At 39.5% G+C, this 18421-nt stretch overlaps 1 protein-coding gene across 1 annotated transcript in view; it reads left to right on the top strand.

The window, feature by feature from the left end:
* Positions 1-18421, top strand: part of sh3bp5b (SH3-domain binding protein 5b (BTK-associated)) — a 36805-nt gene that overhangs the window by 10589 nt on the left and 7795 nt on the right. The window contains exons 4-7 of the mRNA XM_085177461.1: positions 12881-13045; positions 13356-13486; positions 16616-16658; positions 17251-17470. Coding sequence (XP_085033587.1) covers positions 12881-13045; positions 13356-13486; positions 16616-16658; positions 17251-17470 — 559 coding nt within the window. The remainder of the gene's footprint in view (positions 1-12880; positions 13046-13355; positions 13487-16615; positions 16659-17250; positions 17471-18421) is intronic.

Here is an 18421-nt window from a genome sequence, read left to right as displayed (position 1 = left end):
CAATAAGACTTGCCCCACTGCGTTCCCCAAGAGTTGAACATAGGGCTGGGCGATATGACCCAAATTTCATATCTCTATATTTTTTACCTGGACGGCGATATAAGATATATATCTCGATATTTTTTAAGCCATTTTAAGCCATAAAGTAAGAACAAAAAGAGAGTTCTTAGTCTAAGCTGTGTCCCAGATGTCACACAGGCACTTTTATTAACATAGAGCATAGATGTACATAAAATTTACTCAAAAATAAATTATGAGCATTTATTAAATAATAATGTTGCATAAATAAAAGAAAACAATGTTGTTTTTGTGCATAACAAAAAGCTCACAATTGTGCAGTCAAAATGTAAACTAAAAGACGCTGAGCATAGTAACAAAGACAGATTTCACAGCTGCTCTGTTCCCAACTTCTACTGTGTGACTGACAGCATTGAGTTTGAAATCCTCCTCGTAACCACGTCTCTTAACAGGTGCCATTTATGGTCCTTATACACAGTAGGGTAATATTACGTTGAAGCACAGTACGTATCACTCCGCGAGGCTCCTCGGTCGCCGTAATGCTCTGACAATCCATCAACCGGTGCAGCACCGTAGCTTACCAAAGTCGTACTAAAACATTTTTTGACAGATTGCTGAGCGCTGTGTACCACATAAAATTGGTTCGCGGCCATCAAGCACAACCAGAATTCATACATAAGGCGCGCTGTCAACTTCTGAGAAAATGAAAGGATTTTAGGCTGTGCAGCGCCTCTGGGCTGCATGGCGTTAGCGTGGTTAGCTAGCTAACACGTTGACGGCGTCCAGCCCCACACACGGGGCGATGCGCAGTAACTCGTTAACGGAGATTTGCCGTGTCCATCTTGTCGCTTCCTGCAGGTGAAGCGATGGGGGAGGAGGGGGATTTATGTTCAGTGAAGGAGGGGCGAGGCCGAGTAATGTTGCGTAAAGACAAAAGTGGACGAAAGAGAGGCAAACTTGCGGCTCCACAAGTATAGTTATAACGTAACATAGACTATATCGATATAAAGGATATTGTCACATCTTATATCTCGTATAAAAATATATCGATATTTTTTAAAAACTCGATATATCGCTCAGCTCTAGTTGAACAATCCTTCAAAGTTAAGTTGGAAATACTTCTAAGGTTGTGTCAATGTTATTTTAAAGGGTTTGAGGTAGACACCCCCCCTCCCCCCCCCCAAATCAGCAAATTTGATCAACTCTTAATGTTAAGAATGTGTGTGCACTAAGACATATTCTTATTTGTTGACCCAGTGACATTGTTAGTTATGAATCGCAGCAGACATGATGGCTGTTTGGAAATTGTCCAGTTGTATGAGTGTCTCAGAGTCCATTAGGGAAAAGTACTGCATTACTTTACTTTAGTTATTCTGATTGCAGGCTGCAATGTTGTTGTTATATGTACTTTTATGATCTATCCAATTTTGATCAAGCAGAACTCTTTTCTTCAAGAAAACTTGTGGCAGAGAAGGTAAATATTGTATGAATCACACTTCCGAACTTCCTGTTAGAGAACAGTGTCTCCAGATGTTAACTTAAATAACATTTAGGTCCTTGTTTTTCCCTTGATCTCACTGGGAAATGTTTGTCAGGTGGTCCAGAAAGAAAGGACTTGTGACTTCAATGCTAATCTGAGAAGTGGGTCATGGCGACAAGGCTAAAAAGTTTGCAAAGTGATGGGTCAAGCTCACATCAGTTCAAAGACGCAGGTTTTTAAGTGCTGACTAAGTGCTGGTGGGATGGAGTAAGGCTGATGTATGAAGTTGTGTGTGTGTTAAACATTATGAATTATGCATTGGGCCTGCTATATATTCAGCATATGAAGTGAGCATATGCAAATATCTCACGTCATACTGCTAATACAGCATGTGAACGGGATGTCTTTGGTGTTTCTTGAACACAGGCATTTGAAGGCTTAAAGTGCTTTTTTCATTATTCTTTGACAGTCCCCTTTTCAATTGTGGATATTGCATTTTGAAGCCAAACCACTTGTCCTTGCTGGTTATTTTGTCTATTAATGGGGGTGAAGAGCAGCTGTGGCTCTCTCTGAGTTATGAGGGAGCATTAAAGTGGATGACTCAGTTTCTCCTCATCAGTGTGGCAACTGCAGATTCTGATTGAAACCAGCAGCCCACTCAGCCTGCTGCACCACACTGTGTGTTTGCAGGTCTGCTGATCTTGGTTGTAGAGAAAGGAGCAGTACTTTGACTGTAAATCTGAAAGACAGGAAGGCAGTTTGAGAATAAGATGGGAATGTACAGGATTTAGATAAGGGATGAAGGAAGAGAGGAGTAAATTTGCAGATAAAAGGATGCTTTCCTGTGATGTGACTGATGCACTGATTCAAGACAAGTGTGCATCCAGTCGGCAGGTGAATAATGGGAGCAAATCTAGAGGTGAAAATCTGACAAAATCTGACAGGTCTGGATTTATTCCCTAATAACTGGGCAATATGAAACACACTTTGTGATGCATTACTATGATATATAAACCACGACCATGTCGTCAAGTTTTTGCCCACAGTTGATCGTCTAGATTGTCTTGGGCGTTATTCTAACATTGTAATGTATTAGGGTGTTTACTGGTGCTGTGGGAATCTCATAGAGTTCATACAGATCGTCTCGGTTTGAACAGATATCAGGACTTAACAAGCACATTGCTGGCTGTTGAGAGGATGCTGTGCTAGACTTGGAGTGGAAAATTTAACCCAGTTGAAAGAGAAGTACTGAGATTGTTTGGAGGAAGGCGAGCACAAAGAAGGAGAGGTAGTCAGCAAGAAAGTTCACGCTTTGCTTAATGGATGTGATTTGTTTTGACTGTCTCAGCGGTGAGCAGCAAAACCTGTCCAACATGTCTTCCAGTCCCATTAGCCGAATGTGGCTCGGTGAAAGACTGTGGAGGAGTGGAGGGTTGATACTGAAGGGTTTGCAGCCGCTGATCAAATGCTTCAAGGTTGAGGTGAGGCAGTAGGGGATCCTGCAGAATGTATTTTGCTGAAATTAAAATGTTATGTGTGATGTACACAGAGGCATTGATATGCTAATTATTTCCTCACCTCATTGATTAAACGTCAAGTCACATCAGAGGGACACAACAAGGCAGTCTTTGTGAAACAGGGCGTACTAGAAATGTGTTGATGGGAACTTAAGAGGATGTCGTTTCATTCGTACTGCATAGCTTTCTGACATTTATTTTCTTAGGATTATTCTTACTTGCTAGAGTCTGTGTCTAGAGGCGTTAGGATTAGGAGAGCTGCTCCTGTTATAGTTTTTTCTTAAGGATAGTAGTTAAGTTGTCATTTTTAATATGGCAATATGTATTACCATTTAACTGGCTTCAGGAAGCTTCATGGAAATCTCCTGACAAACATAATCTCTGGTAGCAGTGATTTTAGCTATAATGTTATGTAATTTGAAACAAGAGAAAAAAAGTTTAGGGCAGTGACTCATAGATGTCCCCGCATTTCTTGTCAACTTATCTTCTTCCCTTCCCTTTTCTCTTTTTATCATCCTCCCTCTCTGCCTCACTGGTGTAAATTGCTTTTGGCAAGCAATGCAGGCGCACACGGGATGGTGATGAGGGATGAAGTCAAATTTATGGATGGGTGGATTGAAAGAGAGGGATTTGGGTTTTCTGGGAGAGGGGTTGGGGCAGCAGAGGAAGCTGCTGCAAGGTCAAAGCCATCTGGTCTTGTTTTGACCACCTGGGACTCTGTGTGTGCGTGTCTATGTGCACATGCATGTGTATGTTATTGCATAACAACTATTGCAAGCATGTCACTGAGCAGCTCTGACAGTTTTATGTAGATGGGAGGATTTCCTTTTGTACTTTTGGAAATGACTCAATAGGAACAAACAGGTGTGTTATCGTGTGTGTTTACATGTATTTATGTGTCTGTGCGTTTCGCTAACCTTTCTACAGAAATGCAGAACAGAAATGACAAAAAAGAGAAGCAGACTTTTATTTTAATATTTATGTTACCGTACACGTTGGACTATAATTTGTAACTGTTATTGTATGAAAAAGTATAGGAAATCATTACAAGTGCTTTAACTGACTTGGAAAATGTGAGTAGAGAAACTGAACATGAACTACTTTTGTAAAAGAGGTAGGTATACCAAATCTGACATATCTCTGCCCCCCCAAATACCTTCCCATTAGCATAAATGATTTGACCATCAAGTAGCATCTGGCACATCAGCAATGCCAATAGCAATACCAACATAAATGACTACATATACCTTAACAGCATCAGCACATGACTCCTCAAGTGTCCTTATTCAAGCCTTGTTTGTAGCTGATAACTAGCTTTGTTATCTGAGCCAATTTGGAAGAGTGAAGAGATGCAGAGAGGCGTCCAAAATGCACACTAACGAGATGTTATTACTTTAGGAAGCAGCAAACACGGTGTACAGTTCACTCATGGCTGAGCCCCTTAGTCACATTTTGGGCTGCTGTAGTTACTTCTGTGGGCACGCTTTCACAGAGGGATGATACTATGCACTGCTAACATTACCTTCACTCACATAAACAGACTTAGAGCAGTCCCTCTCTTCCCTACAACATTGGACTCTTGTCACAAATGCATTACCCATCAGGCTCTCTTCTTGCACAAGATGGGCTCTGCCTGTAACCCAGTAAAAATGAAAGTAGAGGTAATAATGGATTGGATTTATATAGCGCTTTTCAAGGGACCCAAAGCGCTTTACAATGCCACTATTCATTCACTCTCGCATTCACACACTGGTGGAGGCAAGCTACGGTTGTAGCCACAGCTGCCCTGGGGCAGACTGACAGAAGCGAGGCTGCCATATCGCGCCATCGGCCCCTCTGGCCAAAACCAGTAGGCGGTAGGGTCTCGCCCAAGGACACAATGAGCAGGACAGAGAGCCCGGAGATCGAACCGGCGACCTTCCGGTTACAGATACGCTTCCCAACCCCCTGAGCCACGGTCGCCCAACGGTAGTGAAATTAGGTGAGTTTAAATACCTGGGCTAAACCATGCAAAGCAAAAGGGAGTACACAAGAGAGGTATGTAGAAGCGAGTGCAGGCAGGGTGGAGTTTTATACTATATTCTGAATATATAATTATATTCTGAATTATGTTCAAATTTCAAAGAAATCCACTGTTAAAAACCCACTTTATAGAGACAGATTTTAAGCTATTCTTGCTTTCATCCTGTCACCGTGTGAAGTACAAGAAGTGATGCTTTCATCAACATAGCAACCTTTGGGGATCATTCTTTGTTGCAGAAATTTATTAAATTTATTTAACTGTATTAAAAATAAAAAAGCTCTTAACTGTTAGCCCTGTCAGGTGGTACAAATCTGTCTAAAAAGCAAACCCTGGTTAAAACTTGTCCCTTTGAACACATGACGGCAGCCATCTATCTACCCCTGTTCAAATCTGGGTTAAATTGCACGTGTCAGACCGTGAAGTGGACATCAGAGGCTTAGGTTTCCTCCCTGCTGCTGAAGTCATCTGTTTAGCCCCAAAGCTCTCACGTTTATCTAGGCCAGTCACAGTTCGTTCCCCTTCTCCTGGTATAAACAGCAACATCAGATAGATGGCTGAGGTCAGTCGGGCGTACAGAGACATAAAGGATGTCATGTTTACAGCATTCTTGCGCTCTTCAGCCGGCATCTTTAATAGATGCCATTGTCCTAGATTGTGCTTCCCCTTTAGAGAAACTTAATTGCCAGGCTTGATGGAGCGGCACAGATAAAAATAATCAGATTTCCTGGAAAGCTGGCTGAATCAGGTCACTTTGAAAACAGATTCTGTCTCGTGCATTCCCAAACCTTTTTTCTTGGATGGAAAACAAACTGGTTTGTGTGGATCTCCTCCTACATTAGTCTGGGTACATGAGTGTTGCTCTTACAATGTTTCTCATGAATGTGTTTTTAAAAGGCATATTCCTGCCCAAGTAAAGAAACAAACACCCACATTAAATAGGAGCAAATGTGTTATTTCAACAGACTTTGAAATCTGGGCATGTCTTACTTTCAATTTCTGTGGGATGCTGTGAAGGTCAGTGTAAAGTCTTTATCATAAAGGCTCATTTTATACAACTTTGTCCTTTGACAACTGTGACTGATGATGACATTTGTCCTTTCTCTATGTCCTCTCGTCCTTCTATGTTCTTCAGCTGACTGATTTACAGATTCTCACACACAAATGGGCTCCATCCATTTCTTTTAACATCTATTTTATTTGGGTTGTCTTGCTAAGATTACATTTTTGATGATCCCACATTCATCCTTTTTTTTTTTCATTATTTTCCTTTTAATCACAAGTTAACAAATCAAATTTACTTATTTAAAAGGGACTTGGATAATTGAAGCAGCTGTTAAAACAAATTGCACTTGTCTCAAACAGAGGGGCATACATGAAATCACAGATCTGTCAGAAGTCTTGCATTACTTACATGTTGGATTCCCTCTGGAGGCTTGAATCTCTGAACATTTCATAGGGCTATGTGCAGAGTGATTAAAATATGAAGTAGAAGAGCAACTGGTTGGAAGGAAGAGATAAGTGATGATTTTTGCAGAGGTGCAGGGTGAGGAGAGATGGGGATTAAGCATGGTGTGTTGGGAAAGATGTAAAAAGAGGCAGACAGAAAGTCCTAAATGTGGTTAGCAAGAGAGATTAAGTTGACTATAGGAAGTGACAGATTGGAAGAGAAAGGAAGGATAGCCATTGCTGAAGATTTGGTAAAGGGTCTGATGGTGGGAGAGAGCTCAGTGGATGTAGATGAAAGGAGACAAATGGGTAAGGATGACAGGAAGGAGTAATGGTAGAACAATGGAAAAAAGAGGCTGATGCAGAAAGAGAAATGGGTAGAAATGCTGGAAGGATAGCCAAAGGCGCCAAAACTACCGGACCAGAATTAGAGGAATGAGACACTTCAGGTTATTTATTACTGTCACGCAGTTGTCAAAGCGTTGTCATAGACTGCATAAAGGTTGAAGGCAACCTCTTATCTCAGTAATCAGAGGGTAGTCAGTTATAAAATGCATACATTTTATAGAAGTGAGAGCAACACTCTGTTCTTTTTTTTAATGTTTAACTGTACTTATGTGGGTGTAACTTGCTGGTTCAGGTGCACACATGCTTTTGGCTATGTAGCATTCAGCAGTGAGAGCATGCATATTAATGAGGGTTTTTTGTATTTGCTTTGTTTTTATCTCTTCTCCGCTTTCTGCTTCACCTTTTCTTCCAAGCACTCCCCTCTCCCTCTTTTATCCTTCTCTCTCTCTTGGTTGCTTATGAGTGTTGCCTTTGAACTCTGTGATGACAGCACTGGCGTTTTACTTGCTTGTAGTTGACATGTTGACACCGCAAAGAGAAGAAAATCTTGGATAAAGGGAGAAAAATGGGCCTTTATTTCTGTGTTGTCACATGTTTTGTTGTTTGTTGGGATTTGAGTGTCTGAGATGTTCTTGAAAACTCAACCATTTAAAAACATGAACACATTTCTTGCTTTGACAACAATTTGCAGAGAAGAGGAGTCTATCGATCCCCTGTTGAAGCTGAATGAGGAGAAGTTTTGGATTTTAAGTTTGGTGTGTACTGAGATGGTATCTTTAGTTCCTTCTCAGCTTCAAAAATGACCTTCTGATTTAATTCTTGCTGAAGCAGACCAAGCAGAGAGTAGTGCTGACAGAATGGGGAGGTGAGCGCAGGAGGTAGATGGAGATGGAGTGAGCACGTGTCTGAAGGGTTTCTTGTGGGCAACGTGAGAACAGAGGAGGAGGTAGTGAGGGAACGTGAGAAAAGAAAAAACGTGGTGCTGAAAGGTGATAATCGGTGAGGATGTGACAGATGGAGAGACAACTTTAGCGTTCTTTTTCTCAAATGTGAAGTTTGACTCAGAACTAAAAACTGTGACCGCGAAATTTACAGAAACCCAGTTCTGCTGTCTGTTTCGCAGTAGTGAGCATGCAAACATCAGCTTGAAAGATGCAGTCTGGTCCAATGAACAGTCTATATGATTTCATAAATTTGCACATTAATTGTGTCATATGGTGGAAATACATGTGTTGATGCAACTGGACAAAACATCAGTGATGTTTCTGGAATCAAATCAAATGTTGACGTATTCTATAATTACAGTGATGCTTTTTACTAACAATCTTTTCTATGAGCTACAGATCGAGATTGTTTGGTAGAATTGGATGGACAGTTGATGTTGGCATACTAATATCGTCTCTGTGTAAAAATCCTTTTTTATCATTTTACCACAGTGAGCATCTTCCTTTGTCCTGCCTACAAAGAGGAAAGCCAAAGACGTCTTGGCTTCCCCCTAGAATAATTACCAAGACTGCATAATCCCTTCAAAGAACCATTCTCAGCCAAGAAAAATACAGGCTTTTTACATGTTTTTGTTTGTTTGTTTTAAGTGTTTAATTAACCTTGTTAAACTTTTCATCATCAGTTGATCCTCCACTAAGATGGTCCAGTCGATCCTCCCATCGACTGGTCTACCAGCCAATTTATCAAGAGTGTATGGTTCCTGACTTCCTGTTCAAATGCAGATCAATTTAAAGAAGTAAATCCAAGCATTATTTGCTCTCTACTTGGATTGTTACCAACATTAGCCAAGGCTGCAGGTTTCATTTGTCCCTGATGAAAAAAGAAAATCAGAAAGCTCTATAAAATAGTGTCGTTTGCCTTTGGATTGTAGAGATCTGTTACATCAAGATATCTGTTTATAGATATCTACTTCTTTTTACCTTATGCAAGACTTGAATGCAGATGTAATTTGCATACATTAGCAAATTGAGTTTCATAAGGATCCTTAGACACACAACAGGATCAACTTATGATGACAAGCAGAGTGGCTGCAAAAGTAGGACCTTTCTGCTGGATGAGCAAAAACAAACTGATAAATCATCTGCATATTTAAATACTGATGTCACAAGAGATGACAACGTAAGAGGCATAACTGTAACTCATGCTCTCTGTAGTCTTCAGACAGTCTCGAACACAAAGCTGACCTCATGACAGCAACAAGGCAGAAGCTGTTTGGACTCTGCTGTCGTGGCATGTTGATGACCATCGATAATGAAATTACAGTGAGCATGTGGTGATGTCAGAGTGTTTGCAGACTAGAGTTTGACTGAGAAAGCTGAGGCAAGACAGATGCTGTGTTTGTGAGTTGAAAACTCTGAAAGCTAACACATTCCTGGGATTTTTCAGTGAACTTCATCATTAAGACAATTTAAAGGAAACAATAAACAAATGTTCATGTATATTATTAAATATAAGTGTGGCTGTGGAATAATCCTAGGCAAACAATCAGGTGTTTAAAGACAGTCAGCACGGTGAGGCATTGTCATCTTAAGAAAAGATTGTCTTGGGTATACGCGACTGGCTTTACTGACTTTCAGACTGACCTATATTTACTGTGTTTCACAGAAACACAAATTTCTGTCCACAGCTTTTTAACTTCAACACTTGGATCATTTAGCTTATTTTACCTGCAGTCTCTTTGAGTGCAACCAAAGACTTTCACTTAAATGATTGTCGTATCTTTCTGATCTGCAGTGTCTTTTTGCTTGCAGTGGGCGTGTCCTCTGGATACAGTTGTCATGTGTTGGAAGAACGGCTCAGCTGCAAGTTTCCAGTCGTTACGAGTACAGCATTTTGTTTATGTTGTACATTGTGGTTCCTGTTAAAGTAAAGATAAAGAAGCTAAAGTGTGACTTCACATCAGCTGTCTTTTATATGCAGTCTATGGGTGGAATATAGACTTGCAACAAAGTTTGTACAGTAACTAAGTTGATATAAACTGGGTCAGTGGAAACAACAGCTGATCTTATATTCAGCAAAGCGTTTTCAGCTGAATGTTTTCTTTCTGAGGGATCTGTCGTTCTGCAGCGTTTTACATTTGCCTCTTCGTGCTGAGCTCTTCCTATTAATCTGAGCATTTCTTTCAAAACTTCAGAAAACTTCAGAAAAAATGACAAGGTAAGCAGTGCTTCTTATTTCTGTCTCAGAGCGATGAAGGGAGCACTGCAGCACATCAGTGGTGACTCATAACATTCACATTACATACTGTACTTCATATGCACACTGTGCACTCTTACACAGTTATTCAGAAACTTATTCTGGATTAGAGTGCTGTCAGCTTGAACTTTCATATGAGAAGATTAGCTGAGTGCACACTCTAACTCCATGGGTGTGCATCTTCTTTGGCAAACTTGTACTCTTTAGTTTTGTCACTTCCTTTTTCTTGTGTGGTTTTAATGCAACCAAAGAGTTTTAAATCTGATGTTATTAATACTTCGTTCAGTCAACACTCTGAGCCTAAGAAAGTAACACTAATCTGGGTGTTCTAGTCATTTTCAAAGACTTTGTTTCAGGACAGACGGGTGGGACATTTATTTGGAGCGTTCTAAAGTAGCAGACACAGTATTTTTTTTTCTATTTTATTAATATATCTTAAATATCAGTGCAGTATTGAGTGACAGTGAAATTTCACACTGTGATTTTAAATTATTTTGCTTTAAGGTGGATTTAGTACCCTACAGATCATCTTGAGGTGTCTCCTTGACTTTCCCTAATAACACCTGAGCAGTAGACAAATCCTTTATAGGTCACGAGGCCATTGTAAAGTTACCAAAATAAAAAATCGTCCATAGTCAGATTTGTAGTCAAGGGGTCTTCATTTTGTATTTTATGTTAGTGTTTTTATGTACCCAAATGGCTCAAGGATAAAAGAGTATGTCCTTCAAACATTTCGTCCATAAAATGTGGACTTTCCAGGCGTTCCCTTAAAAAGGATTCATCTTGTGTGTTCGTCATGTTTCTGTATCTCTTGCTCAAACAGTGGCATCCCTCATGTAGCTGTTGTGTAGATAAACTAGCTGGAGAGAAATGGAGTGTTGCAGTGTCAAGGCTGCAGCAGCTCTGAGCCTTTATTGTCTCTCTGTATAGCTTTTATTGGCCTGCATAGCACTGAGTTAAATGCTGCTGCTGATGTGTTCAGGCAGAGCTGACAGCAGCTGATAAGACCGGCAGAAAGCAGAGGACACAGACGGGCTTTCAGCCTCACCAGATTAGAGTCAAAATGTCTCAAACTTCTGTCCATTGACACAGAAAATTATGTAGACTGTTCATACATCACTTTTATTCACAGGTAGAGACTGATATTTCTGAATACATGAACTCAGTATTATTTTTATGATCTGGCTGATTTTACCGTTTTTCTTCCAATTTTTAAAATGTATTGATACTGTCTTTTGCTCAGTCTTCTATAACAGTAAACTGAATATCTGTTGGCTGTTTGGTCAGCTAACTGATTTGAATGTGCTCACGTCACTACATTTTAGATGAGAAATCCTTTTAAATAATAAAATATGATAATACATTTAATTAATAATAATAACCATCCCTTCTTGCTCTGACTGCAGAATAATTTTCGGAAGAATTTCCAAAAATTCTCTCAGCAGGATGCAAAAGAGATTGAAGGACACTGATAAAGATGTTCACTGCTCTGAGTTTACATTTACTGCTGACAGTGATAACTGATGTGCTGTCTAGTGTCCAGCTCAGCTCCTGTGTGCCTTCACCAGTCACATGAACTGATTTAATGTGACACACAGACCTTGTCAAACCACTGCAGCGTTTATCCACAAGGAGCACATGTTGCACCGATTGTGGATTCACACTCATGCACACTGTGAACATGGTAACAGTCTTATCTTGTTTGTAACAGCAGTTTGTAGTCTCAGCTGTACAACTTTGCCTGGATTACGCAAATGGTGTTTCCGACGCAACAGAGAGCTGTGTTGTTGTTGTTGGAGTTAGTCACTATTATTTTTTTATTTATTTTTTTACACATAAAATATGAAGCAATGCACAAAACATCAGATATGCCTCAAAGCTTGTTTTTAATAATTGCTGCTAGGTGTAGGCTGAAGGCATTCTTTGGGGTTCTTCTTTTTCTACGTTGTTTTTCTTTCTTGGACACATTTGACTGTATTTAAGTTGTTTGTTTTTTTTTTGGGACTGGGGAGGGGCTTAGTGCTTAGTGGTCATCTTGCCACTTCTCACATTCAATTGAATTTTACTTCTATAGCGTCAAATTACAACAGCAGTTGCCTTAAGGTGCTGTTATACAAACCCTGCAAAATGAACTAAAATATAACAAAAACATTTTTTTCTTAAAAAAAATTGGTGTTTACAGGTCTGAGATTTTTTTTTTTTTTCAAACAGTGTAAATACATTGGCGTTTATATGAAATTACAATACTTTAAAAATTCAGAAGAACTAAAGGTTTATTTTATTTAAAAATTAGGTTCTCCTGATTTTAACTCAATAAAAACATATCTTAAAAATCTAAAGGTTCCTGGTAGTTACAGCAGTTGCTAAAGAGAAAAAAACAAATTGGTCATTTTAGAAACAGACGAGTGCTTATTGTGTTACAGCTTCATAACTCAATAATGCTGCTTTTTTTTTCTAAATCAATATTATGTTTATTATTAAATTAAAGCTGCTAACAAACACACATAGAAATGTAGTGTGTTTTGTAAATGAAGTTAATATTGGCACCAGGTGATCAACTTCTTTGACCCCTGACTTGACTGGCCTGGGTGCTTCTAGCCCTTAATGGTAACAGGGCAGCCTTAAAGCTCTGTAGCCATAGAGGCAATGCATGTTGATTGTTTTCCTCAGGAAGCAACAAGCTTATTATGGCACCAAGAAAACATTTATAGCAAATGGGTAATTGTAAGAGTTGCTCAAAGAACATGAAAACTGTCTATAAAACCTTAAAATCTGCTAAAGTCAGTTGAAACCAAAAAACAAGAATTTAAAAACTGTATCCAATCTTTCCATCTCTCCATCTCCCAGGCCCAGCTGGAGGCCCAGAAGGCCACCCAGGACTTTCAGAGAGCCACTGAGGTTCTGCAGGCAGCAAAGGAAACCATCTCCCTGGCCGAGCAGAGGCTCCTGGAGGAGGACAGCCGGCAGTTTGACTCCGCCTGGCAGGAGATGCTGAACCATGCCACCCAGCGGGTGAGGAGGGGGAAAAGTGGGAATCTCTTCTTCAAAAACTGAATATTATTTTGGGTTTATTTGCTAGTTTTCTGTCAACAGGAAAAATAACACTTAAACTAAATTAACTTATTGTTAATGGTCCATCTACACCAGTTATGATGCCCACTGATTATGGAGCGCTGCGACCTGCAAAATCTTTTTTTTGTATTTTTCATTTATGCAAATATTTCATAAAACGTGGGGGGAAAAAATAACAGGGTTCGTGGACCATTTCTAAGATACTGAACCGAAATATTGGATGACACTGAATTCTGATTGGCTGTTACAGGTTATGGAGGCAGAGCACACAAAGACGAAAAGTGAGCTGGTCCATAAAGAGACGGCTGCAAAATATACAGCAGCGACTGGACGCATGAAGCAGCTGGAGAAAAAACTCAAACGCACCATCAACAAGTCAAAGTAAGAGCTGAGCGGAATTTAATGGCACCTTAACTTATCCACTTCTGTTTGGGGAGTTTTAGAGCCACTGTTTGGGGGGAAAAGGGCAATAATATATTGCTACATTCATTTTTTATTTATTTATTTATTTTTTGCTTCTGAAATTGTTATTTGTCAAATAAGTGATCTCAAAACTTTTTGACACTTTTTCAAATCAAACAAATTAACTTCAATTGAAAGAAAAATTATTGCATGTTATCGTTTTGCCCATCGTGCATGAATCTAACAGATTCGTGAGCAAAAAATTAGATGCAGGGACCACCTTGGGGTGGCCATACTTCCAGTTTTAATATGCTGTTGTCAAATATAGGCTACTTGAAAAATATGGCAGAAAATGATGATATGCCTAGTTAACTTCCTGTTATTATAGTTGATATGACGGAAAATGAGTACATATGAAAACCATATAACAAACAAATACCCTTATTAAGCTTAATATTTACACACAGTCAGACCTGTTTTGTAGCTGATTTATATTTGGCTATTTTGTCTTTTGGTGGATGAGCATTTGGGCTCAGTGAGATGCAGAACCTCTAAAGCAGACTGTGTGAGTGAAATGTTCAGCATCCTGTTTTTGTTTTTTTTAATTAGCCCTATTAATATTTAGTCATGACCATAGAGTCTCACTTATGGACACACTAGACACACTCTGATTAAAACATTCAAGATATTGGGCAGATTTTCTGCAGTCAGTTGTCATGTATGCCATGTGGAAAACAGAACCACTACACGAGACTGTAGCTGCTATTTTAGTGTTCGATGAGTTGAAATATCTTGCATATAGAACCTTAAATTAAACAATGGAAATTATGTGCTAACAACAGATCTGCTCCTCCAAGCGCAGCTGTTCAAACCTGCTTTGTTTTGCTTCAGTTTTCTCTAAAAGCATCACTGCCAGGTTACACTTCTTTCCATGCAGAAACTCTGTGACGTAGAGAAACTTTCATTTCCAGCCGCACTGAACGTGTTTCTTTTAATATTAATACAAAAGTCAGGTGTTAAAGGGGAAGTCTGGCTAAATGTAGCACAGTCATGGGTTCTATGGTATCACATGATAAAGGTTGCAGCTGGCAATCTGAAATGTTTGAAATATTGCTCAGAATTGCCAGAAATCCACCTTATTTTACCCTAAAACAAAATAATTTCTCAAGGGGAAAGATTTTTTTATTTTACCAGCGCTGTAGTTTGGCAGATGGCTGTTTAGCTTCAGTTCAAAATATAAAGGGGAAAAAAATACAAATGATCAACCAGAGTTAAGCTCCACATATTTTACTGTGAATGTTACATTCAAAATATCTATTACTGAAAAATGCAATCGATAGAAGTAATTTGCCCTTAATATACTAGAACTGCTATTAATTGCTGGCATAACTTAAGGGTATTCAAGAAAATTGTAAAAAGGCCTTTTCAGGTTTTTGCAAATAAAAAAAAATAAAACTTTTAAACACAAGTTTTTATTTACCTTCAAAAAATTACTTAATGTCATCCAATGATACATATGAGCCTTACAAACTTAAATTCTCTATCATTAAAACTACACAGATGAGAGCTGCTGCTTATACTAATATGCTGCAAACACCTTTGGAGTTTAGTTTGCTGTGTAGAAAAAAGTACATTTGAGCTTCGAGGCTTCAACCTCAAATAAAACTTTAGTTGAAGAATTGCAAAGTTGCATAAGATCCCCCTTAAGTCTCATATCTTATCATTCAGAGAGGCTGTTTTTGTCTGTGTCAGCCTCCAACTCCTACTCTCTCTCACTGTATTTCATTAAATTCTGCAATATGTGAATTTGCATTTGAGGCATCTTCTTCTGCACAAAGATCTAGAACAGGAAGGACCATCTACTACCAAGAGCAGTTTTTGTACTTTTTGTAGGGAAGTGTACCTTTTGTAAGCCATACTTCCTTTCTCATCACTGCAATTCAAACATTGATTTGAAGCATTTGTTAGAGAAATCGCTACCACATAGTTTCACTTAACTTTTTCTAGTCTCTGTTTGTCTGTAATTTCGCTTTAGATGAATTTCTGGTAATTCCAAAAGTTTCACAAATGTTTTATTGGGGTTTTTTGTAACTGTTATAAACCTTTTGCCCCATTCACCCTCCCTATTTATGACTAAATAGGCAGCAACAACTACTCAAAAACCACCAAAGAAAGAAGGAGGAAGAAAAGAGAGTAAACTCTCACGATCTCTCATCCATTTTGCTTGACAGACACAAGTACTTGTTGAATTTTAGATCCAGAGTTTGCTTACAAGACAGAACCATCAGATTTACATTCAGTCGAGTTTCCCAAGACAATTATTTGGTTCCCACGTGAACACTGAAACAGATTTTGCTTGCTGTAATTGTTTCTCCTGGGCATACTGGCTATAAAATCCATGATCTGTGTATAGCATGGGGCTTTATCAGTGGCTAATTCCCAGAATTAAAGACAATAGTCTACAACGTTTCCCCGTTTTTATCACGATGTGCATACTGTAACTCGCAGCAGGAACGGTGCAGAATTACAGAGGAAATCAAATACAGATACTCCACTTAACTCATTACTAACACAAAGGCAGGCTTGTGCATTTAGTCCTCCACCATTTGCACTTTCACTTAGTGTAAGTTATTTTTCTCTTATACAAGCTGACAATATTTTATGTAATCATTTGACTTACTGTTTCAAGAATCTGACTACCCATCAAAATGAGCATACACATAAAAAATAAAGGTTGATATTTGCTCTGTTGTTGATGTTTACCCTAAACGGCACCAAAAAGAGCTGCTGCAATCTTTTTTGGAAGAGTTTAAATGTCTTTCTTGTCACACGATCTAGTCGTCGTTGCTCGATCAGTGAAGTTCCAGCTCCGATTATTAAAGCTGGAATCTTCTAACTGAATTACCAGCTGCAGCCTTGCCGCGTGTTGCCTCAGCAGGGTGTTAATCCATTTTGCATCGTTCGCTCATCCAACATCACAGCCCCCTTTATCTCCCTTTCCTTTGCTGGGTTGCCATGGTGATGATGTGGGTACCGGTCTTTTCTAGGTTAGTCTGTTTTTCCCCCCACGTTCTGTCTGTCCTGACCTCTGCTCCTCCTCCTTCACAGGCCCTACTTTGAGATGAAGGCGAAGTACTATCTGCAGCTGGAGGTATGTGACCCACTGTTGTGCTTTTACAGACCACTTACCTCCTCTGAAGATTATGAGGACACTGTTCTGTTTTATTGTTTCTTTACACACTGTCAGATCCTGATACAGGGTTAAACAGCTTGACCAGAAACTGCAGTGACTTTTTTTTTAATTGAATGTAGATCAACCCGTGTTTGAGGGTTTAATCAGATTAAAGCTGTTTATTCCCAAACCTGATTAGCAACCGCAGCTGTTGGCATTGTTAGGGAGAAAGTGCATCATGCCTACATAAAAGTTTTATGCCATCTAATTAGCATGAGTCAAAAATCAACATTACTGATGCAGTGTCTTCTGCAGGACAGGGAGGAAACTACATTAAAAGTCTTTGCATTTAAATATATTAAACTTTCATGAGGTGGTTCTAAAATGTTTGTGTGTTTCTCCTTTGGAGAGGACAGCAGCTGTAGTCAGCTCTAATTCTAGTCGACAGCAGAATGCAAAGCTTCCACCTCTGAGCATCAAAGATCTGAACTGTCAGACACAGAGAAACAACACTCCAAATCTTCTTCTTTCTGTAGACTGACCCAAAATCACCTGTTTATTTTTCCCCCAGAACCTGAAGAAGACTGTGGATGAGAGGCAGGTCAAGCTGTTTCAGGCAAAAGGCGAGTACAAGACAGCTCTCAAGAACCTGGAGATGATTTCCGATGAGATCCATGAGCGACGGCGTACCTCTGCCATGGGCCCCCGGGGACGCGGCGTTGGCGCCGAGGGGAGCAGCATTTCTGGGGACGACATCTCCAACTTTAAGATGGACTCGGACGGAGTGTCCAGTGAGTACAAAAACAGTCTTCCTGTCCTTCACTTCACCTCATGAGTCTGTCAAAGATGCTGGTTACGTGGACTCACTGCAAATGTTGAACTGCATGTCTCTGCACACTTCAGCACGACTCAAATGATTCTCTGGACACTTCAGATGATTCAAAGGCTAATTAGTAAAGGTTAAACGTTTCCATGTTTTTGCTCTGTCGATCCGTGCAGCGTCAGCTGCTCACTTTGGTGCCTCTCTAAATGTCAGCGATTGCTGTAATGAGATTTCGTTGGAGTCTTGCTGCCTTTTAGCAGCACTTAGTGTTAAAGACAACTGAGAAACTTTGAAAACATGGCAGACAAGGAAATCACACCTAGGTCTTATGTGTTAATAAGCATGCTCTATCAGAGGGTATCTGTGGGATGCAATAACTGTCTATTTAGCAAAATCTAACTCTTACTCTAAAGATCCATCCACACAGAGGAGACCAGCAGTGATGTAGTGAGACCACAGAAGGTCAATTAATTTAGTGATTTGTAGGTCTTCAGTTAAACCTTTAATTTTTAGATGAGCTACTAGAGGGAAGAATAATGCTGATTGCCATATTAGGGGCTGGTAAATATATCAGAGGGTTGTCTATACAACTGAATTAGAAGGTTACCAGTTGTGTGTAGTTACCTATTCCCAGGAGACTGGCCATTAGAGACCAACTGTTAGCTCTAAGCAATTCACAATAGCAAATTTCATATGTGAGCAAGGATAGAAAGTTATTCCAACCCTTAAAATAGGCCTCACAGGTTGTCACTAGTTTCTACAAAAGGTACAATCTGGTTTCATTTTTGCTCTAAAAATGGCCAATCAACAGCAAGTTAATTGTTGCATGTTATTATTTGCTAGGTTGTTCAATCTTAGGCAGCTATAATCTGAATTAAGTAAAACCTGGAGCTAGGTCGGGCAGGCAGCTAATGCTTCA

This window comes from Neolamprologus multifasciatus, chromosome 11 (genome assembly GCF_963576455.1).
Source record: "Neolamprologus multifasciatus chromosome 11, fNeoMul1.2, whole genome shotgun sequence".
NCBI classification, from domain to species: Eukaryota; Metazoa; Chordata; class Actinopteri; order Cichliformes; family Cichlidae; genus Neolamprologus; species Neolamprologus multifasciatus.
The sequence above is the reverse complement of the archived record's forward strand: the minus strand, read 5'-3'. Positions and strand labels throughout refer to the sequence as shown.